The sequence below is a fragment of the Misgurnus anguillicaudatus genome, chromosome 18, assembly GCF_027580225.2.
Source record: "Misgurnus anguillicaudatus chromosome 18, ASM2758022v2, whole genome shotgun sequence".
Taxonomy (NCBI): Eukaryota; Metazoa; Chordata; class Actinopteri; order Cypriniformes; family Cobitidae; genus Misgurnus; species Misgurnus anguillicaudatus.
The window spans coordinates 34,415,980-34,440,146 of record NC_073354.2 but is presented as its reverse complement, the minus strand read 5'-3'; the positions used below and the strand labels follow the sequence as shown (position 1 = coordinate 34,440,146).

Below are 24,167 nucleotides of genomic sequence, written 5' to 3'. Positions count from 1 at the left end.
AATCGTTTCGCTAGATAAGACCCTTATGCCTCGTTTGAGATCGTTTAGAGGCCTTTGAAACAGCAATTTTAAACTGCATTAAAACTGTTAAGTGTTGGGGTCCATTAAAGTCCATTAAAATGAGAAAAATCCTGTAATATTTTCCTCAAAAAACATAATTTCTTCTCGATTGAACAAGTAAGACAAAAACATTTTGGATGACATGGTGGTGAGTAAATTATCTGAATTATCTGACTAATCCTTTAAAGGAATATTCCACTTTCATAAACAAAATCTGATCATTTACTCACCTTCATGGGATCCAAGATGTTTTGTCTTTCTTTGTTCAGTTGAGAAGAAATTAAGTTTTTTGAGGGAAACATTCCAGGATTTTTCTCCATATAGTGGACTTAAATAGTTTAGTTTCAATGCAGCTTCAAAGGGCTCTTAACAATCCCAACCGAGACATAAGGCTCTTATCTAACAAAACACTTCTCATTTTTGCCAAGAAAAGAAATCTTCTCATCTTGCATTAGCAGTTGTGATGCTCCAGTGTAACCTTAAATATTGCGTAATCAAGTTGAAAGGTCACGCAATGAGTATGCAAAACTACCACTCCAGTCTTTACAAGATAACTGTACGTTCACACCGCCGCAGGGTCTGTCCATACAAACTTCCCTCGTCCCCTTGACAAAGTGGAACGCACTTCAAAATGACCACCAGCTAAACCAGCATCAAACCAGCATAATTCCCATGCTGGTTTGATGCCGTTTTTTTCAGCAGGGAGACCAAATGTTGCTAGCCATGCTTTAGCCTAAATGGCTGTGTTTGGACCTCTATTGGACGTCTTTTAAAGGTGCAGTGTGTAAATTTTAGGGCATCTAGTGGTGAGGTTGCGAATTGCAACCAACGGCTCAGTCTACTGCTCACTCATCACATTTGAAACACATAGAGAGGCTACAGTAGCCGCCACCGTGCAAACATGTCATTGTCGGAGACAAATTAGTTAAAACATTTTGTCTGTTAAGGGCTTCTATAGAAACATGGCAGCCCAAAATGGCGACTTCCATGTAAGGGGACCCTCTCTGTATGTAGATATAAACTTCTCATTCTAAGGTAATAAACACATAAGGGTTCATTATGAAAGGTACACCCCAGATAATATAGTTTTGAATATTACTTTGCATTTCTGTCAAGGTATCCTTTTAAAAATTACACACTGCACCTTTAAATGCAAAATTGCTTCCTGTGCACCTAGAAAAAGCTGTTGTGGCACTTTTCTTCAGACAGTTAAATCTACTTTAATACCGTAATACCTGAACTATTAAATCAATGTTTCAGTTGTATGTATTAAAAGCAAGTAAGAATCAGATTACATCTATACACTTTATTAATAAGTGATGTTAAGGACAGTTGTCATTGAGCAAATTCATTATGCGACAGGATACTAAAAAGACTATAAATATTGTGTTACAGAAAGATTTAGCGTTGATCTAAAACATAATTACTGTAATTAATAACAACAAAAAAACAAAGCAATTGGTCTATAAAAAACATATGATGTAAAGCCCACAATCATGAAACCAGAGTTAAATATCTACATAAATTACTAAATCAAATCAAATTGGGCATCTAACATTTTTGCCTTCGTCTCTTAAAGCTTTCTTCACAAAAAAGCAAAAAGTATTTACAGTTTTCATTGATTATTCAATGCTATGTCACATGATATGTAAATGTATAACAGAGCACAGGCTCAAACTACTCGACACTTTCTTCTATTGTGATTTCTATGTTGGCTGAAGCCTCTGCGGTCTCTGTGCTCTCCGTCTCTTCCTGCTTAATATCTGACACGTTCATCTCCTCCATACATTCATCAGATACAGAAACCGCAGCCAGAGCGCTCTCTGTAGTTTCCACTGCTCCTGTTGTCGTGGACACGGCTGGAGTCAAGATAACCTCCGAACCGTGGACAGACGTGGACATGGATGGAGATACTGTGATGGAATGTGCGACGGAGATGGGAATGTTGAACGAACCGCTAACCGCAGAACCATCCAGCGAGATGATGCCGGAACCGTCTACGGTGACTATTGGCTGTAGCTGCGTACCTGTGGGCACATCGGTCTGGATAACCGTGAGGCCGCCCAGGGAGGGGTGGCTCACCAGCGCGATGGTGCCGGTGCCGGACCCGGTCCAGTCACCAGAAATTGTCACGGGCTCTCCGGACACAGTAACCACTTCTTGGGGTTTTCCTGCATCACTCTGGGGTTCAGGAGCGACGGTCGGGGTCTTTTCCTTTTTTTGAGAACCTTTTACCTTCTTGACTCTATCTTCAACATTTCCCTTCAGAACGACAAGGTAGTTCTTCCACGGAGTTTGTTTGTCATGGGTCTGCATAATGAAATAGTTGAAATCATGTTTGAGATGTTGCATTTGGCGTTCGCAACAGGGAATTATGTGCATATAGCAAGAAGCATGACTGCATAAATCTGGCATCTTTACACTGGCTACAGGTTAAATAATCGCATACATTTTAAAATATTGCTAATCACATATAAAGCATTAAATGGCCTAGTTCTGCCGTATTTTTGAGAACTACTATCAGAATACAATCCATTGCATACATTGCAGTCGCAATACTCTGTTCACTTAATTATCCCTAGAATATCAAAAGTGTCTAAAGGGGGTAGATAATTTTTCTATGTAGCCCCCAAGTTATTAAAATTATTGAAATAATTTGGGTCAAGCTAAAAAAAGTTTGAAAACCCCTGGTATAGTTTGAGTCCAGGGATTTAAACCCATGGCCGTCAAGAGTAATGATTATGGTAACCCTTTATCATATGCATATCGGTGCATATAAAAATTGTACATCCCTGGACTGTTTTTTGCAGCATTTATATGTAGATATATCATGATATGTTGTAATGCAATAAAATAGGTGAATATTTTATAGGCACTATAAAACCCCTATTAAAAAAGTTCTTGTACTTTACCAGTGTATGTCGGCGTACGGTGGATTTGTCTGTAAATGTTCTTCCACACATGCTGCACATATACGGCTTCTCTCCTGTGTGAATTCTCTGATGTCTCTGAAGGGCATTGAGTTGAGTAAACTGCTTATCACAGTCTGTACAATGATATGGCCTTTCACCTGCACAAAGAACAGTGGCAAAACTGATTCATTAAATATGCAAGTGTTTTTAAATGCATAAGGTTAGGTTAATGCCTGTGAAAACACAGCTAAAGTCATTTACTGTTTTTTACATAAAATCATCCTACATAATGTAAAGAACATTCTGTGAAAATATAAACTTGATATGACTAGCTCAGATGGAAATTTGTCGATTCGTTGTCAGAATCCGCTAAACGGCACGTCTATTTGTTGGCAGAATCTGCTAAACGGCACTTCGATTTGTTTGCAGAATCCGCTAAACGCCAGGTCAATTTGTTGTCAGAATCCGCTAAACGGCACGCCGATTCATTGCCAGAATCCACTATACGTTGCGTAGATTCGTTGTCAGAATCCCCTCAACGGCACATCATTTTGTTGGCAGAATGCGTTAAACGCCACATCGATTTGTCATCAGAATGAGCTAAACGCCACGTTGTTTTGTTGGCAGAATCTGCTAAACGTCACATAGATTTGTTGTCAGAATCCACTAAACGCGATGTTGTTTTGTTGGCAGAATCCATTAAATGTCACGTCATTTTGTTGGCAGAATCCGCTAAACGCCAGGTCGATTTGTTGGCAGAATCCGCTAAACGCCACGTCGATTCATTGCCAGAATCCACTATACGTTGCGTAGATTCGTTGTCAGAATCCCCTCAACGGCACATCATTTTGTTGGCAGAATGCGTTAAACGCCACATCGATTTGTTGTCAGAATCCACTAAACACGATGTTGTTTTGTTGGCAGAATCCATTAAATGTCACGTCATTTTGTTGGCAGAATGCGCTAAAAGCCACATCATTTTGTTGGCAGAATGCGTTAAACCTCACAGCGATGTGTCAGCAGAATCCCCTAAGCGCCACGTCGATGTGTCATCAAAATCCGCTAAACGCCACGTCGATTTGTTGTCAGAATCCGCTACACGCTACATCGATGTGTCGGCAGAATCCGCTAAACCCCACGGCGATGTGTCAGCAGAATCCCCTAGACGCCACGTTGATGTGTCATCAGAATCCACTAAACGCCACATCGATTTGTCGTCAGAATACACTACACGACACGCCGATTTGTTGTCAGAATCCGCTTAACGCCACATCGATTTGTTGTCAGAATCCGCTACACGACACATTGATGTGTCGGCAGTATCCGCGAAATGCCACGTCAATTTGTCTTCAGAATCCGCTAAATGCCACAACGATGTGTCATCAGAATCCGCTAAATGCCACGGCGATTTGTCGTCAGAATCCGCTAAACGCCACGTCGATTTGTTGTCAGAATCCGCTAAACTCCACGGCGACGTGTCAGCAGAATCCCCTAAACGCCACGTCGATGTGTCATCAGAATCCGCTAAACGCCACAGCGATTTGTCATCAGAATCCGCTAAACGCCACATCGTTTTTTTGTCAGAGTCCGCTACACGCCACATCGATGTGTTGGCAGAATCCGCTAAACCCCACGGCGATGTGTCAGCAGAACCCCCTAAGCGCCACGTCGATGTGTCATCAGAATCCGCTTAACGCCACGTCGATGTGTCATCAGAATCCGCTAAACGCCACATCGATTTGTTGTCAGAATCCGCTACACGCCACATCGATGTGTCGGCAGAATCCGCTAAACGGCATGTCGATTTGTTGTCAGAATCCGCTACACGCCACATTGATGTGTCAGCAGTATCCGCTAAATGCCACGGCGATTTGTCGTTAGAATCCGCTAAACGCCACGTCAATTTGTTGTCAGAATTCGCTACACGCCACATTGATGTGTCGGCAGTATCCGCTAAATGCCATGTCGATGTGTCGTCAGAATCCGCTAATAGCCACGTCGTTTTGTCATCGGAATCCGCTAAATGCCACATCGTTGTGTCGTCAGAATCCGCTAAAAAAAACACGTCGATTTGTCGTCAGAATCCGCTAAACGCTACGTCGATGTGTCGGCAGAATTCGCTGAATGCCACGTCGATATGTTGGCAGAATTTGTTCTGACTTTCAGCGTTTGCAATCTTTCTAGTTACATCTTTAGTGACTTTCCAATTGTTTACCATGTCTTGTCCACATAAGTGGATTTTTTAAAAACGTTTTTGCCCCAAAATTTTGCAGGCACTTAGAGGGTTTTGCAGCTAAAGATAAATACGAATAAACATGTCAAATGCACTTTGTGGATTTTGCTTTGAACTTCTCATGTCTTGACTGAATAAGGCCAGTGAAATCAAGCTTTGATGCTCCTAATCTCATTATTAGATTATAAAACTTCAGGCTAGATTTCACAGACAAGATCGCATTAATTATGATTAGTATTTATGATTAGCACTGAATTGTTATTTAGTTAGCAAATCATACCTGTGTGTATCTTCATATGCTGGTGAAGTGAGTTTCTCTGAGCAAACGCTCTATTGCAGGTTTCACACTTGTAAGGTCTGAATCCAGAGTGAATTCTGTTGTGATGTTTCAGGTATTCTTTAGACGCGAAGCTCTTGCCGCAGTTCTCGCACATAAACGGCTTTTCACCTGAAGGGAAAGAGATGTGGATTAACATCTTCTGCTTATTCTTTAAACACAAGGTGAGTGAGATATCAGTCCATGTACCTGTGTGACATCTCCTGTGGTAGGACAGCATGTGGTTCTGGGTAAATCGGGCATCGCAGAGGTCGCAAGCGAATGGTTTCTCTCCGGTGTGGATCCTGGAATAAAATTAGAATAATTTAAACCTCTGTAGGAAAAAGTAAGATTCAAGATGACTGGCTCACGTATACATAATCAGATTATTATTGCTTTTAATAAATATGTACCTCTGATGTGTCTTGAGAGCTGAACTTTGAGAGAAACTAGATCCACATTCATTACATTTGAAGGGTTTGTGCCCCGTGTGCGTCCTCATGTGTAACGTGAGGGCCGTTTTGGAGCTCAGAGATTTGCCGCAGATATGGCAGAAGTGCCTGTCTGTGCCGCCCTCGTGCACCTGTCGCCTGTGCCGGGTCACGTCCTTCTTGCGCTTAAAGGATTTGTTGCAGATGTCGCAGGGGAAGAGCCTCTCGTCGCTGTGAACGTGCCGCTGGTGGATCTTCAGGTTGCAGCGGTTGGCAAAGGTCTGCTGGCAGACGTCGCAGCGGAAAGTGGTGTCCGTCTGAACGCCGTGGTTGACCTTCAGATGTTTCAGGTAGCTTTTCTCGTAGTAGAAGGACCGGCTGCATTTTTCGCACCTGTACTTTGCATTTCCTCTTTTGGTTTCCTTCTCATCTTCGTCAGCCTCGTCCATTTCCTCAATGGGGAGGAAGTCAGAATCTTGAGGTTCTTCATCGTGAACAGAACGTGGCGAATCAGTTCGGCACTCCTCACCAGCCTCTTTCTCTCCCAGTGTTTCTCCAGACGCATCCTGTGACTCCATCTCAGGATCTTGAGATGTTTGTTCTTCTTCTGCTGTATCTGAATCTTCAGGAATCTCCATTTGTTTCTTTGATCTTTTTTTCACAGACACTGTGCGGCTGGCTAACCTATTGCTCTTCCTGCTCTGCATGTCCTGGTCCTTCTCTTTAATATTTTTGAACTTCTTTGGCGTTTTGAGTGTTTTTTTTCTCTTTAACGCTCGTTTCACACGTTCACGTTTCTTTATTCGAACATTTGAGGTTTTTGAACCCAATCCATCTTTCTGCAGAGATTCGTCTGAAAAAGCACTGGGATTTTGTGTATCGTTAACCGAGATTTGGGAGGTGCAGGCATCCACTAAGTCCTGGCAACCCAGCAGTTCAGCCATTTGTAATACAACATTGACGTAACTTTTGTCCACCTCCATTTTCCCAGAATACACATATTCCAGGAATTTTGCGAATGCGCTTGCTGAAATGTTGGACACAAATATTTTCTTCACTTTTTCATCGGTTAAAAGCAGCGCTCTGAAGTAACTACTGGATGCAGCGAGGACCACCTGATGGGCTTCAAACTCCTCCAGCTCACCTGGATAGTCGACCTGGACTGTGATGTCACACAGATTTCCCATGGTCCTAAGCTTCCGCATGGCGTCGAGTAGATTTTTATGATGACAGGTGGATTGGAGTTGAACCAATCCATCACACATTTTCTCTGGTATTTGCAACTGTGAGCAAGACAAAGAGTATCGTTAGCACTAGTGCTGCCTCACGATTAGTCGCGACTAATCGTTTGCAGAATAAAAGTTTTTGTTTACATAATATATGTGTGTGTACTGTGTATAACAATTATGTATAAATACACATACACACATGCATGTATATAATTAAGAAACATTTGCATGTGTATATACATGTTTATATTTATATATAATCTATATTATATATAAATATAAATATTTATTATATAAATATATTTTTTTCTTAAAATTATACATTTATGTGTGTGTATTTATATAAACATAATTATTATACACAGTACACACACATTTATTATGTAAACAAAAACTTTTATTCTGCAAACGATTAGTCGCGACTAATCGTGAGGCAGCACTAGTTAGCACTGCACATTTATACAAAACTTTTTTTTTTCAGTAATGCCCAGCTGGTTGTGCATCTTTCCTCTCGACTTTAAACATAATTTAAAAAAATTAGTTTCATATTCAAGTTTAAATGGTTTATTATGCGAAAAGTGATACCAGTGATATGAGAAATATATATAAAAAACTAGAACTAGACTTCAGAATGACTAGCCATCTGTAATACATATATGTAATATAAAATATATAAAACTGTTACAACACAATACAAATATTAAAGCAAAAAATATGTATCAATGCAACTTTCATGAATTAAAATAACTAAAAGTCTTTCTTCCGCTGGAAAAAATAGTCCCTCGCCGACTGTATGTTTACGTTGGTAACAGTGCTGCGCAGTGATACACAGAATCGTTGGGTGCAGCGGTCATATCTGTGTTTTATCGTGAATGAAACACAGCTAACGTTATTGACCAATCAGAATCAAGGACTGAGATTGACTGTTTAGTAAATCTATACAGTATTTTATTTGATATGATTTGATTTTAAAGTATTAAATAAAAGTACAATCATGTACTAATTTAAAAATCCATTGTAAGAAAACCAATTGTTTCTTTAGCATTGAATTTGTTTTAATCACTTATTCACTTTTACAATCAGTTTTTAAAACCCATATATTATATTATCGTATTATTGGACAAACTGGTTTTCATGAAAAACGTCATCCATCATATTAATAATAATACCCTAAAGCCTAACAACACATTAAAGCCAGTAAGTAAGCCTGCAGGCCATGCTAGCCGTCTAACAGAATAAACAAATCAAGACTTTACAGTCTTCTCCATCGTATTATATTTACATAATATTTGGTAAGTGTCGAATCTAACTGCCTTTGTTTGGGTACAGAATAAAATACTAGCAGAAATATAAAGGAATGCTAAAAACGGTTAGCATCATTAGCCTATCTTCGGGTATGAGATATGTGCACTAGTTTCACTTCTGATCAATTCTTATGTTATTTCTCTGATGTCTTTAATATCATCTGTGACATGCAATGAAAGGAGGGTTTGAATAGGAAGCTGGAGGTTTCTTACCGTAAGCCCAGTAAAACTGCAGCCCTGTACAAATCTACAGGCACAACAAGAGCGTTTCCGGTAACCCAACGCAGTCCGAGCGCAAAGCATCACGGGAAATGTAGTTTAAATACCGGATTTTTACGAAATATGACTAATGTATTGTAATATATACCTTGAGAAAATAATACTTTTTTGTAATTTTCTGTACATATTTATGTATATTTTATATTTGTTTTTAGATTTTACCTATGTTGCCTATTTTATGTTTTTGTCTTGTTTATATAGTCTATGGAGAAGCATTCAATAAATAGACCGTACATGACAATAAACAACTTATAATAAACTAAACGTATTTATCTTAGAACCATACATTTCAGAAATCACCTCTGATGAGAGATTTTATTAATTCATAAAAATTAAGAAATACTATTTTAATATTCAAAATATTCAGAATTTAGGTCAATGTAAGGTTAAGAATGTTACTTTGAGTAAAAGGTTTGTTTAAAACTAAGACCAGTTACTTTAAAACAAGTTGTTGAAAAAGAGAGAATAAAGTTTTTTTTTTTTTGCATTATTTGCAAAATTGTGTCATTCATTTTTATTAAAGGGATAGTTCACCTTAAAATAAAAATTCTGTCATCATTTACTCATCCTCATGTTGTTCTAAACCTGTATGAACTTTTTTCTGATGAACACAAAAGAAGATATTTTGAGAAATTATCTTAAACACACAGCAGATAGTGTCCATTGACTTCCATAGTAGGATAAAAATATTTTGGAAGTATTGTGATAAATGATGAAGAAAATATTTTGATAAATGATGGTAAGCACACAGTTGACAGTACTCATTAAATTCCATTATATTTTTTTATTCCTACTATGGAAGTCAATGGTCACTATCTGATGTGTGTTGTTTACCATAATTTCTCAAAATATCTTCTTTTGTGTTCATCAGAAAAAAGAAATTCATACAGGTTTGAACCAACATGAGGATGAGTAAATAATGACAGAATTTTCATTTTAAGGTGAACTATCCCTTTCATTTAAAAGAAAGTAAAAGGTGAATATTCAGAGCTCAGGTGCAGGGCTCCTTTCGAGACAGCAAGCCAAGTTTGTTTACCATTAATCCTTAACATCTAAATGCGCAGGCAAACTAGTGAATCAGTTATCGGTATCGGCCGGTGCATGTTTAAGTGAAAGTAAATTTAACTTTTTTTTTGTATATGAGGTTTGCTTACCGGTTGTTTTTTGTCATTTAAGTTGCAATATTTGGCATCTGTGCCATATAAGGCTGATTGTAATATGCTATGTATATTACAGTAAATACATTTTTATCATCTTTATACATTTAAATTTGTACTATAATCCACTAAGTATCTGCAGTCTGAAAACTGAAAAACTGTTTGTAGATTTAAAGTGCTAAAACCATGTCAGTGCCTACAGTAGGCTGTTAATACAACAACCCACATTCTTGCCTGTGACCTTATAAGATAATAGTGCTCCTGAAATACTTAAGGGCACCTGAGTTCATGAGTCAACTGCAACTCGGTTGCTATTTTGGTTTGTAAATGTAAACATATAGCCATGCAGCTGCAGTTTGCATTAGTTAAAAATGTATTTTAAGGGCAGTCAGCAGTTCTTTCCCCCCAAGATTTGTGCATACCTAAAGCTCACTGGTGTATTAGGGTTCCTGCAGGCATCAAATACATTTTGAAGTACCAGCCACACAGATTTACATAAATAATCATATTTCAATTTATTACAAAACTGGATCATTGTTGCCTGACTAAAATGAGTGTACCAAGAATTGTTAGAAATAATTATGCAACATCATTAGCAAAAAATGAGGCCAAAAACAGATTCATAAGCATAATTATATATGATATATGTATCATTTGCATTTTATAGGCCCTCACTATTAAACAATATATAATTTTTAAAAGCATGTTGTGAAAAACAGGCTTAAAAACCTATCATACACGCCATTAAAGAACCATTTTTGGCTGAATGGTTCATTAAAAAAATAACTTTTCAGTATAGTGAAAAAAGTATCTTTAGATTATTAAAAGTATGAAAGAAATTGTTCTTCTTTGGTATCTTTATTTTTAAGAGTTTAATTACTAGTCATTCTGCAAGTAAGCAGTTTGTAAATTTCTGTATGCAACAAATACCTAGAGAATACGTAATTATTAATACAGTTTATTATGCAGTTTGCTATTCCATTTTATAGCTCGGTAATGCTTTCACTATCAGTCATACTAATTTATGTCCACTTGATGCTGCTGTTGCTTGCAATTTCAAGAAGAGAGTTGGGCCAAATGGAAACTGGACCAATTCAGTTTGATCTTCTGCATTATTCTGACATCTCTATCAAAATCTGGACAAAGCAGACTGAAAACTACACAAACATTACAATGCCGTGATGCGGAGTACCTCTTTATTGACTGTATAAGGCCATGAAAACACATTTAAAGTGGCGTTTTTGGAAGACAGCTTTTCCTTCAGTCCCAACAGACATGTTTCATCGTTCTACTGATGATGTATTCAAAAAGCGGACTTTTTAATTTTCATTCATGTCATGTTCCATCATGCTAATCTGATGCAAGTTTAGACTCATGGTTCTTTGCTGCCGTGCATGTTATTCCTCCAGGATTCACCAGGGGGTTTGCGTGGTCTGCCAAGGTCTTTTTATTGACATAGGAAATCCATATGCCTCGCATTTCCCCTAATGAGTTCTGCAAGTACGCGGCTCCTCTCAGTGACTCATGCAGCACTTGTGTGGACCGGAGACTGTGGTTTTCCATTTACCTCTGGAGCTGAGCCACGGTGTCTGCGCTGCTGTAACCCGGCACGCTTGCAAAACCAGACGGCTACGAAGAGGCCTCCCTTTCTTACAGTGCATAACAATGGAGCCCCGATGCATTATGGTATAGCTTGTCTGGAAATCTTGTTGAGAGTGAAAGAGAAATGGAAACTTAAGGTCACTTCATGCTTTAAATGAGTTCAATTCAGTGCCATTAATCCTCTTATGAATGCTCTTGAAAAGAGGAAGTGGTGTAGAGAAAAGCTTGCAGCAAATATACACTCACCTAAAGGTTTATTAGGAACACCATACTTATACTGTGTTTGACCCCCTTTTGCCTTCAGAACTGCTTTAAACCTACGTGGCATTGATTCACTGAAAGCATTCGTTAGAAATGTTGGCCCATATTGATAGGATAGCATCTTGCAGTTGATGAAGATTTGTGGGATGCACATCCAGGGCACGAAGCTCCCGTTCCACCACATCCCAAAGATGCTCTATTGGGTTGAGATCTGGTGACTGTGGGGGCCATTTTAGTACAGTAAACTCATGTTCAAGAAACCAATTTGAATTAATTTGAGCTTTGTGACAAGGTGCATTATCCTGCTGGAAGTAGCCATCAGAGGATGGGTACATGGTGGTCATTAAGGGACGGACATGGTCAGTAACAATGCTCAGGTAGGCCGTGGCATTTAAACGATTCCCAATTGGCACTAAGGGGCCTAAAGTGTGCCAAGAAAACATCCCCCACACCATTACACCATTGCATTAATGAGAAATTGAACAAGTGTTCCTAATAATCCTTTAGGTGAGTATATAGATGTAGGGAATATTGGGGCTATTTGTCGCAAGAATTGAGTCATGGTTTGAGTTCAATAAATGCTTATTTTTCTATAACTGTGAATTTTGTTTGTGTGGAGGTGTTTTGTTTGTCAGGTTAATATTATTTTAAGACAAGGACATTTTTTATGTCTGATTATGATGACACATTTATTTTGAGTGCTTTATATGTCATTGCAATTATTTTAAAAGTTGTTTTATTTTGTTGATTCAAAGAACTGCTAAAGTGTTACAGGTGATAAAAGAGTTCATTGCAAATATGGCAACAGACTTTTCCATATGTTATGTGGTGGGTAAAAGAAAAGCAAACACACAGCTCTGAAAATATCTTGTGCATTTGTAAGATGCCACAAAAACCGAAACAAGCAGTTGGTGTTTATATGCCCTGTTTATGAGCTGAATGTCAGAGCTGTTTTACTCCAATATTCCTGGATCGGAAAATTTTGTCCTCGGATGACCCAGAATTACCCCGAATTCAATCCTATTTTGCTGGGAAGCAATAGAATGTTGGACTGTAGTGACTTTTTATAAAATAACCACCCAAATTTCTTGCCTAGTTTTTAACCACATAGTTAATAGACTTCAAGTCAAACGTGCATGCTTCCAAGCCAATAGTCCTCGGTGGTTGATATTTCTTCCATCTAATTTCAAAATAAATGTTATCATGGACAAAGCTTGACTTGAAACTCAATACGCGCCGCAAAGATGACCGATTGTTGTTTCTCCGGATGCTATGCGAGTGTGTAATGATGATGATGATGATGCATTGGATGGGGTAACTCAATACTCCAAAGAGTTTAAACTTCCCGAGCATATTTCTGTCCATTTGAATTTACATGAATATGGCACTTTTTCCAATACAGCTGAATAACCTTACAAGTCTTCTGAGATTTTCCATCCATTTTTATTGTCCATAAATTACTAAGCTGATCTTATGAGAATTAGTACGTTTTTTTAACGAGTTGTCTAATTTGTATGAATTCATACAAAATAAATTGTACAAAAACATACGATTATCAATGACGATACCACCCTTAACTCTCCCCTTAAAACCAATGTCACAATATTCAGCTACTGCTTATAAAATACAGAATAGAGATGCCTATATTTTGGATGAACAATTGAATACTTGTTCGATTGATAAAATGATGGATACAGTATCCAGCTTTGGGAAACAGTAAAGTGATTTACCACACTGAATGGAGCCCATGACTCACCCCGTCCGAGTTTCTCCTTCAACTGACCTTGCATTTCATCCAGCGTGTAACACTATACAGGCTTAAACAGCTCTCAACCTGAATAGGCAACTCAAGGACAACCACAGGCTAAAAACAGAACATTTGTATGATGAGTGCTTGTCGATTTCACTCTGTTATGGGCAAAATTAGAACGAGATGTTTAGTTGACAGTCATTCAGGTCACAGTGTGTAGAAAATGAGTATTAGCAGTTTAGATTCCTGATGTTTGGTATAGGAAGGTTTTTATACCTCTAATTGTATTTTGTAAGGGCCTATAGACGGTTTCAGCAGTAGCAACATAAACAAGCGGCTGTCGCGGTCCGCAGTAACTTCCGGTAAACTCCGCTAATAATAAATAACAACAAAGTACTTTAAACTTAGTTTATTTATATGACAAGCAAAACAACAACACATAGATTACCTAGGAAACCAAAACATTTGTTATTTTTGACGAGGCATTTCTTCAAGAGATCAGTTTAGCAACTAGTTAGACCATTAAAAAAAAAAAAAAACGGAAGTAAGGTTCGGATCCAGACGTGTATCACGTGCGTCCGATGAAACGGTCTATAAGCAGGGTCCAAAAGTAAATGCATTGTATGAAAATACACACCTTTAAAAAAAAGTTTGTTTGTTATCTTAATACCTTTTCTCTTAAATAGTTTAGGAACAAATGTATAATGCATCTTTATATCAGAGGAATAAAATAAATCTTTAAATAAAAATATGCCAAGGGAGGTAAGACATTATAAGACTATTAAGAACAATTTTGAACCCTGTGTGTTTGTTATCAATATGAATGTTGTAATACCGGTAAATCATTTTCAAAGTTACACGGTCCTTCTTGTGTGATTTATCTTAATGGAGTCTATGTTTAGTACTTCAACTGGAGATAAGCACAGATATGAGCATAACCTTTGCCTTTACATGAGTAATACTGCCGTTATGAATGAAGCGGATTTATCAATGAACTCGCAGCCCTGACTATGATGCCATTATCCTGAAATAGATATTGTCATCCAATCTGATATTGTCTGTTGGATTGTCCTGAGACTATAATTTTTTTCTTGTGTCCTTGGATAACTTTGATGTTTTGCTTTTGCATTGATTCTCTTGATCTTCAGCCAGTTGGGAGGTTTGATTGCATTGGTGATGCATTACAAAACTGCAGTAATAAATGCCTATTGCACTGCAAAATACACTCTAAAATAGGCTGGGTTATTTTCAACTGGTTATTGTTCATCCCTTTTTGACCCAACGCTGGGTTCAAGATATACCCAGCATTTTTTAGAGTGTAAGCTTCAGAGAAATGTTATGTCAGCAATTTTGCTGGTTCACGTTCCAAAATATAATGTTTTGAGTTTTGCATGCATGCATGGCAGTTAAAAACACTGGCTTTCCGAAACAGCATGTCACTATTTTTGCATGCATACATATGTGATAGACATGTTTAATCCAGTCTAATTCCATTGTAGCAAAATGTTTAAGACAATACCAGATACCATTCAAACATAGTGAGGTCATGTGACCAGTGTGGGCCAGTAGTGAGGTGTTAGGGCCGCTTTAAAAAAAAAAAGCTTTTCAGTAACGTTACATTAGTTATTTTAATAAAAAAGTAAAATTGTTGACAAAGGACACAGCTTTGCATTTCCCTAAAAAAATTCTAATTTTTCTTGGCGGGTTACAGAAGAGGTGCCAATTTCTAATTCTATGCAGAAATTTTATTAACAAAATCCAGTTGATTGTTTCCTTTATCTAAAATATCTTTAATATCCTATGTTCTTCCTGATTTGATAATATTTCTTATAACAGTTTTGTCTTACAAAACAGTATGTTTATTTCTTTTACATTTGCGTATATACCTCACTTTTTAATGTTGTCTTTTCAGAGATATGCGTTTTCTGTTGGCAGAAATAGTGAATTACCTAAACGAATCACTTTGAGTCGATTCTTGTCTTTAGATTCTTTTATTGGTCATGGTCGAAAGTGGTTCAAGATTCTGTCCGAATAGGTTTGGCGATTCCTTCTGAATCATCCGCGGAACTGACGCGAATCAGTGAATCCTTTGGCGCGCTTTCTCACTCAGTAAGACATTAACGCGGTGTTTTAGAAACATAGAACCAACAACCCCTGGAAAATTAGCTTTTTTTACACTTGGTTGAAATTTATCGTTCAAATGCAGAGTGATATTTGCCAGTAATCAAGTTCAACCCCTGCGCGTGAGGCTTGTGAGTGACGTCGTGCAGGTAAAACATCACACAAGTCTGAAATAGCATTGGCTCCTTGAAGTACAAATCTAATAGTACATGCTTATACTAATAGTAATCACTTATTGATAGTTACATTTTCACAACTACCTACGTGATATGCAATACCGGTATTTAATTCCAAACATTTGTTAATTGTGATTACGTGATGCCACATTGCTGGGTGAATCGTGGGTCAACGGCGCCGCCATTTTAAACAGGGCAGGACTGCCTATAAACACATGCACATGTTTTCTGGATGAAAAGAACCATTACATTTACATTTCTCAACTAGTTTCAATACTTTATGATCTGTGTGGAGTACAAAACGTTTATTTAATAACTTATAATTTCAATCAAAAGATTTTTTATTTAATCCTGTATGTACCGTAACAGTAGGCATATGTGATTTGTGTTTCATTTTGAAGAGACCCACTCATCAGCACATTCCTGATGAATTAAAAAGCAGTTAAGCTTCATCTTCTCCCTGCGTTCCTCTGTTTATGTTAATTAGATTGCATCACTGTGTCTTAGGATTACATGCTGCCCTCCTCCGTGCTTGTTATATGTGGGATGTCCTTTCTTTCTCTATATCTCTTTCTATCTCTCGAACTCTTACACATACAAAAAAACACAGCTTCGTTTTGCTTATTGCCGCAGGAATTTCATGCCTGGTTAGCAAAGGGAGGAGCTGAAGGCCCAGCGTCTTTCCAGCAGTGACTCTGCCTGGTCTCAATAGCAGGCTATCATACGACTTCTGCACTGTATAGTTTGTTATTTTTGCAAGTAGTGCACTATACTTGTTAAGTTGTAAACTAGTATTCCATTCCAAAGATAGCCATTAGATTCTTTGGATGGCATTCCATCTACTATTTTTGAAAGAGTGTAGTATGGATAGAATAACAAGATGGCCTACTACATTTGCAGTACACAATATGCAGTGCACACTGTATCCCATCATGCAATGTGCTACATTTATCAGTTTAACATCTTTTTCTTGACTCATTCATTAAATGGATGTCACTCAGAGCGGATTAAAGCGGGGGGTTGAGATCTGGCTGGTTAGCTATCCCAGTTACTCCCTGCTGGTAAAATACATATCACTTTTTCTTTAGCAAGCAAGCAACATATAAATTGCAAACATTTCATTATATTACAGTAGATGTTTCACCAGTGATTGATTTGTTGTTTGGTTGCTCTAAACAGCGTGAAATAGACTTGTGTTTTTTCCCGCCTGCCGTATGGAGTTCTAATATAGATTCATTACTCACATGGGATTTTTGGCTTCGGTGAAAAAAATTGTGTTTAGGAAATGTAGTTATGTTAACGTTGTACACAGTATTCATATGTGTTGCAGAAATGCTAAGTGTAGTATGGTAGTATGCCATTCTAAACATAGGCACACTATTCACTCACTGTTCACGCCACCTCCTGTCCTCAAGCTAAAAAAATCCCGTGGTTGAGGTCTGATCTTTCCGGATATGCTTTTATATAAAACACATGCCAGGCTCAGTGTTCTCCAGAGATTTCTCCACCACACAATTCAGTCATTCTCTCTCTCACTTAATCTCGCTGTCTCTCGCTACCAAGGCTTCATTGAAACAGCTGTCTCATTGGAAACGACCGTGTTCCCATAAGAAGGGTTTACACGTCTAAAATAAGGTGCTGTGGCGTTGACAGGTTAACCCTTTTCATAGAGCATTGCATAATGTGGTCGAATTCCAGACGCTTATGTAAGCACCCAGTTGAAACAGTGCCTCTATAGTCAACTCTCAATCCTGTCCATGTTTCTGAAAAGAGCTCTCATGAAACAAAACCTGTAAAAAATGCTGGTCAGCAATATTTGTTGACACAATGATCTTCACGGAGAATATAGAGATATGCTGATGCAGTCATTGCCGACTATAATACATACAACATGTTAATAAAACATTAATGATATGTATTAGTAGAGTATACCAAATCTTTAGCATAAGCATTTAATTATTCATAATAATAGTTTACGTTATGATCGATTCCTGATTTGATGATTACTAATGATATAAATTAGACCTGCAAGATATGTCAGGAATATTAAAATGTGCATGTCAATACTTAAAGTTATGTGTCGTTTTAAAGTTTTAGGTCGATGCAGATGGCAAAGAGACTGGTGAAAGAGTGATGCTTTTTTTCTCAGAAAGAGCACTAAATGATTTCCAACCCAGCGTTTGGTCAAAAAGGGATGAACCCAACACAATAGGTTGTAATTTAATCTATGCTGGGTTGTTTTATGGGGTGCACCGATAAAGGCCAATATACACTAATAATACGTGGCCGATAACTATTCTTAATCGCACAGCCGATAATATTCACAGCTATTTCTTGTACTACAGCTTTTGATTAGTAAATCCTTATCGATCTGAAATCACTGTTAGTTTGACTCGTTTATAACATGCATTTGAAAAAGCAACACTCGTCAAACATAATCATTATACATATTCATTGAGAAGCATAGCAAGCATTATCGGCCGATTGATCGGAGCATTCCTAGCGAATATATGTATTTTATCAGGCACATGAAGTGGGAGTATGTATATGTGGCGATATATAGTTTATTTTAAATGCATAAGATTTCTGTGGTGATGTAACCTTCACTCAGGCAGAATGAAAGGGAAATATCTCTATTGACCTCATAAGGTCAAGACGTTGCCGCCTTACGTATAGCAGGCTATTCATAAAGTGACAAAATTTCAAGTGTGTGGTTATACATTAACCACCCTGTTTTTTACACCCTGGTTCTGTTATATTTGGCAAATCCTGTCTGTTTGCTATTACAAGGTAAATGCTTTCATTACTGTAAACCGATATGTTCTTTTAACACAGCTACAGAAAATAAAATGTGCCATTAAATATGAAAATTTCAGAATTTCGCCAGGAGAAATGGTGGTTGTTTTGTATTATTATACAAAAGGTATAATTTTTATTTCCGGATTTCCATGCTTGTACGTCAACCGTGCATTTATGATTTCAGTAACATTTGTCTCGCAGGTGCACGTTTAAGACGATTTGCCTAGAGAGTCTCTTTCCCCCTCCTGTTGAAGCCAAACATGTTTGCTGCTGTTATCCTTTCCTCTTCAACTGCCAAGTCATAACCGGCCTGGGTGATTTTAGTTGAAAGATTTAGATATCACGGATTATCCAGATTTTGAAGGATTTGCTTGAAGAGTTATTAACTTCGACATTGTATTTGGCTGGCAAAGTCAAGACGTTCACACCGTTTGCAGCATTTTAGATGTTTCATTTGTCACGATTTCAAAAGGCAGTTTAGAGTTTTTGTGCAAAGAAATACATGAATAATATCTGTTATTGTTGTGATAAACAAAATAATCACAGACCCCTCCTTTTGCCAAAGATGACATCATCTATAAATGCGGGGGAAGCAGGCACGATTACACCTCAACAGTCAACAGCAGATTAAAAAAGACTGCGTTGTTGCATTGTTAAACTGTTATTTTCAAAACCGTTAATTGGTAATGCTCCACACATTGATTTAAGGGGAGAAGTGTGCAGTCCATCAGACTGTTTATGATGCTCGTCTGTAACAGGCTGGTTTTGATCTTTAAACAGCAGGAATAAATGTTTTACATAACACTGACTTTAAAAATTGCAAACGTCGACATCGCAATACACATATAAGAGTGATTTGCATTAAGTAAATGATTTTAATACTTAAAAAAGTTGTAGATAGTTGTTTGTTATTATATAGAGTTTGGTTCCAAAACACAGCTCTTTGCCTTAAACTCAATTTATTTCAATGGCTCACTATGAACTTCCAGGAACTAACTGAAGTCTCCACGAATCACGTGACGGCCGAGCTTTTTAGACTTCCAGTGGGCAAAATCTCTTCTTAAAGGGACACTCCACTTTTTTGAAAATATAAAAATTTTCCAGCTCCTCTGGAGTTAAACGTTTGATTTTTGCAGTTTTGGAATTTATTCAGCCGATCTCCGGGTCTGGCGCTGGCACTTTTGGCATGGCTTGGCATGGTCCATTGAATCTGATTGGACCATTGGCATTGCGCTAGAAACTTACCAAAGAGTTTCCATATTTTTCCTATTTAGACTTGACTTATCTGTAGTTACATGGTGTACTAAGACCGGCAGAAAATTAAAAGTTATTCTGGCATAATAATCAAGGAATTTGCTGCCGTACCATGGGTGCAGGAGACTCAATGATATTACGCATTGCCCAATAATAGTCCCCTGCCATTGAAAGTTATTAAGGGGACTATTTTCGGCTGCTGCGTGGTATCATTGCGCCTGCTGCAGCCATGTTAATCGCAACTTTTAATTTACTGTCTTAGTACACAATGTAACTACAGAAGAGTGAACTTTTAAATAGGAAAAATATCTAAACTCTTTGGTTATTTTTTAGCCCGATGCTAATGGTCTAATCAGATTCAATGGATTATGCTAAGCTATGCTAAAATGGTAGCGCCAGACCCAGAGATCGCCTGAATGGATTTCAAAAAGGTAAAAATTAAACGTTTAACTCTAGGGGAGCAAATGAGCCTTTTAAAAAAAGTGGATCGTCCCTTTAAAAAGGGCTCTGCATTAAAACAATCTCTCTTCACTTCCTGTCAAATTGTATGGCAGGTGGGCGGGGTCACAACAATTAGCAAATAGCAACATGACCCAACTTCAAACGATCCAATCAGTTCATGGACGAATTCAAGTCCAGCCCTACATTTTTTATTCGGATATATGTCACCACGGGCAAAATAAGACAATCGCTACTTCCGTTTCATGGCGACTTCAAGGTCATGTCAAAGATTGAAATTATTGTAAAATCTAACTTTGATGTTCCAAATCTTATCATTACATACCAATGTCTCAAACTACGTTAAAAATGTGTTGTAGATGAAAATGAATGAGCTATCCGCATCAAAAAAAGCACGTTTTCTGACAGCACAACAGAGTATACGATCAGTCTGGTGTATATTGAAGTGAGAAGTGACACATTGTTGTTTCTGTCTGACAGTATTAATCAGCAGGTGCAGTGTTGGACTGAACGGTACAGTGAGCGGCTGCCTCGAGCGGATAGGGAACACTGTGTATCTCTCATTAGGCGAGCGTGCTCTCTGCAGCTCAGCCGGTTAGGTTGCCTTGGTGATGAGCACGTTGTCATGGTTGTTTTTTTTCACGTTGAAGTCTATGTACCCGAAGATGAGCACAGGTCGATTTGTTAGCCACAAATGGGAAGTAGAACAATAGAGATTTTGATGTGTGTGGTAGTTTGCATGCATGAAGAATTATTGGCCAAACTGTTTATTAAAAATTACTTTATTATACTAGAATAAAACACCACAGTTTCATGTATTTTTGTAGATCACTTGGTAAAGGTCATGGGTTCGATCCCCAGCGAACACGCATGGTCAGTGGCGGCCGGTGACTTCTCTTCGGAATTCAAAATATATGTTCGGAGTGTCATGTGTGTTGCTCGTCATGTCAAAATATGTGTTCGTTGTGACATGTGTGTGAACCATGTGCATCATGCGTCTTGTCAAAATATGTGCCTGCTGCGTCGAAAGGGTATGATAAAAGAGACGCTCATGTTCACAAAATACTCGACACTAACATGACACAAACTCTTGGGGGCGGTTTCCCGGACAGGGATTAGACTAGTCCTTGACTAAAATAAATGTAAGAGCTGTCCAAACTCAAAACAACGTGCACTGACATATCTTAAAATACATCAGTGCCCCTTGTTTTACCTTTAAAGGTGCAGTGTGTAAATTTTAGCGGCATCTAGTGGTGAGGTTGTGAATTGCAACCAACGGCTCAGTCCACTGCTCACCTCTTGCTTTTGAAACACATAGAAAAGCTACGGTAGCCGACACCGGACAAACATTTCATCGTTGGAGACAACTTAGTAAAAAAGTTTGTCTGTTAAGGGCTTCTGTAGACACATAGCGGCACAAAATGGCGGCTTCCATGTAAGGGGACCCTCTGTGTATGTAGATAAAACGTCTCATTCTAAGGCAATAAAAACATAACGCTTCATTATGAAAGGTCTTTATACACCCCTGATAATTTCGTTTTGTATATTATTTTGCATTTCTGTCAAGAGATCCTTCTAAAAATTACACACTGCACCTTTAAAATGCACACCACCAGTAAGGTTTTTAGTATAACGTGTTTGTTAAAACTAATTATATTTCCTAATTAAATTTAGGCCTAGTCCTGGTTTAAGCTAATCCTTGTCCTGGAGACCACCCCTTGATTACACAAGATTTTTTTGGCAAACGCACTCTTTCGAGACGTGTACAGCAGGCTTGTGTTTTGATAAGATGCATTATGAACATGTTTCAGATGACGCAACAAACGCATATTTTGACATAACAAGCCACACAAATGATGGGCTATATGTTGAGATGAGCTTCACATCATGCGCCCTCGAAAAAGAAGTCACCGGTCATATGTGTTCCTATAACTCGGTGGTAGAGCATTGCATTAGCAGCCCAAACATTTGTAGGTTCAATCCCAGAAACACACATACTCATAAAAAATGTATACCTTATAATGCACTGAAAATTGCTTTGGATTAAAGCATCTGCCAAATGCATGATTGTACAGTTAGTCTAAATGCAGGTTGATTTGAATGAAAGCGTCTGTCAAATGCAAATGCAAAATAACATTGATCCAGTTTGGGAATTATGCTCTTTTTATAATTTATCCAAGACAGCATGGGAAGTTTAGCATCTCAGAAATCTACATTTTTTTTACATTGTTTACCACACAATGTAGGGTATACTATTAATGTGGGTTCAAGGTAATAAAAAGCCTCTAATGTACTCCTTCCTCCAACAGGAATGGGTTTTTAACATGTTTTTCAGCACTTCTCATATTATTGCCTTCTTAAAAGAAATCTCTTTACCGTTTTCCTCAATTTTGTAATTCGCTTTGGATAAAAGTAATGCAAAAAATGTAAATGATTTTCTTTAATCAAACAGGTATGAGATATCTTAATGTATCTCATGTGCAATTACACTGTAAAAAGTGAAAAGTTGGATTAACTTAAAAAATTACGTAAATTGGTAACACTTCCAAAATGTAACTTAAAATTTCACTTAAGTTTCACATTAGTTTTTTTTTTTAAAGATACCAATTGAAGTAATTTTGTTACTTCAGCTTTTCACCTTTTACAGAGTAAATGCAAACATTGTTTTAGCATGCGGTACAGTATTTATAGCATGTGCCACTGACTGGGCCTCAGGGTGTGTAACCAGCTTGGTCTAACTTTAAAGAACTAACTGGGTGAAAAGTACAGCAGACGTGTCAAGGACAATCATAACCGGGACTGAGACTGCATTTAGAAACATCTGCAGACAGTCAAGTGAGATCAAGTGGTGTAAAAACCACGGCCTGTCTGTTTTTCTGTTCGGTGCATACTGTACATCCAAGGCCTAAAACTAACTTTTTGCCACACCTGCCAATGGCAAAATTTACTGACCATAAATATGTTTTACTGGCCATGAAAGTGTTTTTTCAAACTACATTTGCAAATAAACATATAAGTAACACAATACAATAAGATATGAAGGATTACTCTACTTTCTTAAAAAAAATCCCAATAATTTACTCACCCAACATTTTACAGTTTAAATGGAGCTTCAAAGGGCTTTAAACGATCCCAACAAGGCATAAGGGTCTTATATAGCACAACAATCATTCATTTTCGGCAAGAAAAATAAAAAATATGTACTTTTAAACCACAACTTCTCGCCAGCGCGAGCTCACGTAATGCGTCATGACTTCAAAGGTCACGTGTGACGTATGCGAAACTACCGCCCAAGTGTTTACAAGTGTGAAGAAAGAGGGCCGTTCCGACGTTGTTGTATGTGGAATGATATTAATTAATGTCCTTATGTTATATTTATTGTTTAAAATGGTCTGCAAATGTGCGTTTTACATATGTAATGCGTGACGTTTCCACGCATCACACGGCTAGTGCAAGACAAGAAGTTGTGGTTTAAAAGTACATATTTTTTTCTTGCCGAAAATTACAATCGTTTCGCTAGATAAGACCCTTGTGCCTTGGTTGGGATCATTTAGAGCCCTTTGAAGCTGCATTGAAATTGCAATTTTAAACTGTTAACTGTTGGGGTCCAATAAAGTCTATTAAATGAAGGAAAACGTAATTTCTTCTCGACTGAACAAAGGAAGGCATAAACATTTTGATGATATTGGAGTGAGTAAATTATCTGGATTTTTTTAAGAAAGTGGAGTAATCCCTTTAACATTAGTTAGCAACATTAGTTAACCTAAAGTGACAGTAAATAATACTTATACAGGACTTATTAATCATAGTACATGTTAATTAGG

At 37.8% G+C, this 24,167-nt stretch overlaps 2 protein-coding genes across 2 annotated transcripts in view; one reads left to right on the top strand and one right to left on the bottom strand.

The window, feature by feature from the left end:
• Positions 1 to 1,351: 1,351 nt before the first annotated feature.
• gzf1 (GDNF-inducible zinc finger protein 1) lies at positions 1,352 to 8,804 on the bottom strand. Its single transcript, XM_055185827.2, has 6 exons — positions 8,699 to 8,804; positions 5,935 to 7,235; positions 5,732 to 5,826; positions 5,486 to 5,653; positions 2,973 to 3,130; positions 1,352 to 2,370 (listed from the first exon to the last, which is right to left on the bottom strand). Exons 1-6 carry the CDS (start codon positions 8,786 to 8,788, stop codon positions 1,738 to 1,740), a joined length of 2,445 nt encoding a protein of 814 aa, XP_055041802.2. The 5' UTR covers positions 8,789 to 8,804; the 3' UTR covers positions 1,352 to 1,737.
• Positions 8,805 to 15,664: 6,860 nt separating this feature from the next.
• The window catches only part of trib2 (tribbles pseudokinase 2), a 78,751-nt gene continuing 70,248 nt past the window's right edge, over positions 15,665 to 24,167 (top strand). Inside the window, exon 1 of the mRNA XM_055185830.2 lies at positions 15,665 to 15,804. The gene's annotated coding sequence lies outside the window, so the exon portion shown is untranslated. The remainder of the gene's footprint in view (positions 15,805 to 24,167) is intronic.

Coding starts and splice junctions, on each gene's coding strand:
- gzf1 (XM_055185827.2), bottom strand. CDS start 8,788: ATGCTTTGCGCTCGGACTGCGTTGGGTTACCGGAAACGCTCTTGTTGT. Junction 7,236..8,698: donor GCAGTTTTACTGGGCTTACG/GTAAGAAACCTC, acceptor TCTTGCTCACAG/TTGCAAATACCAGAGAAAAT. Junction 5,654..5,731: donor CCACAGGAGATGTCACACAG/GTACATGGACTG, acceptor CTTTCCCTTCAG/GTGAAAAGCCGTTTATGTGC.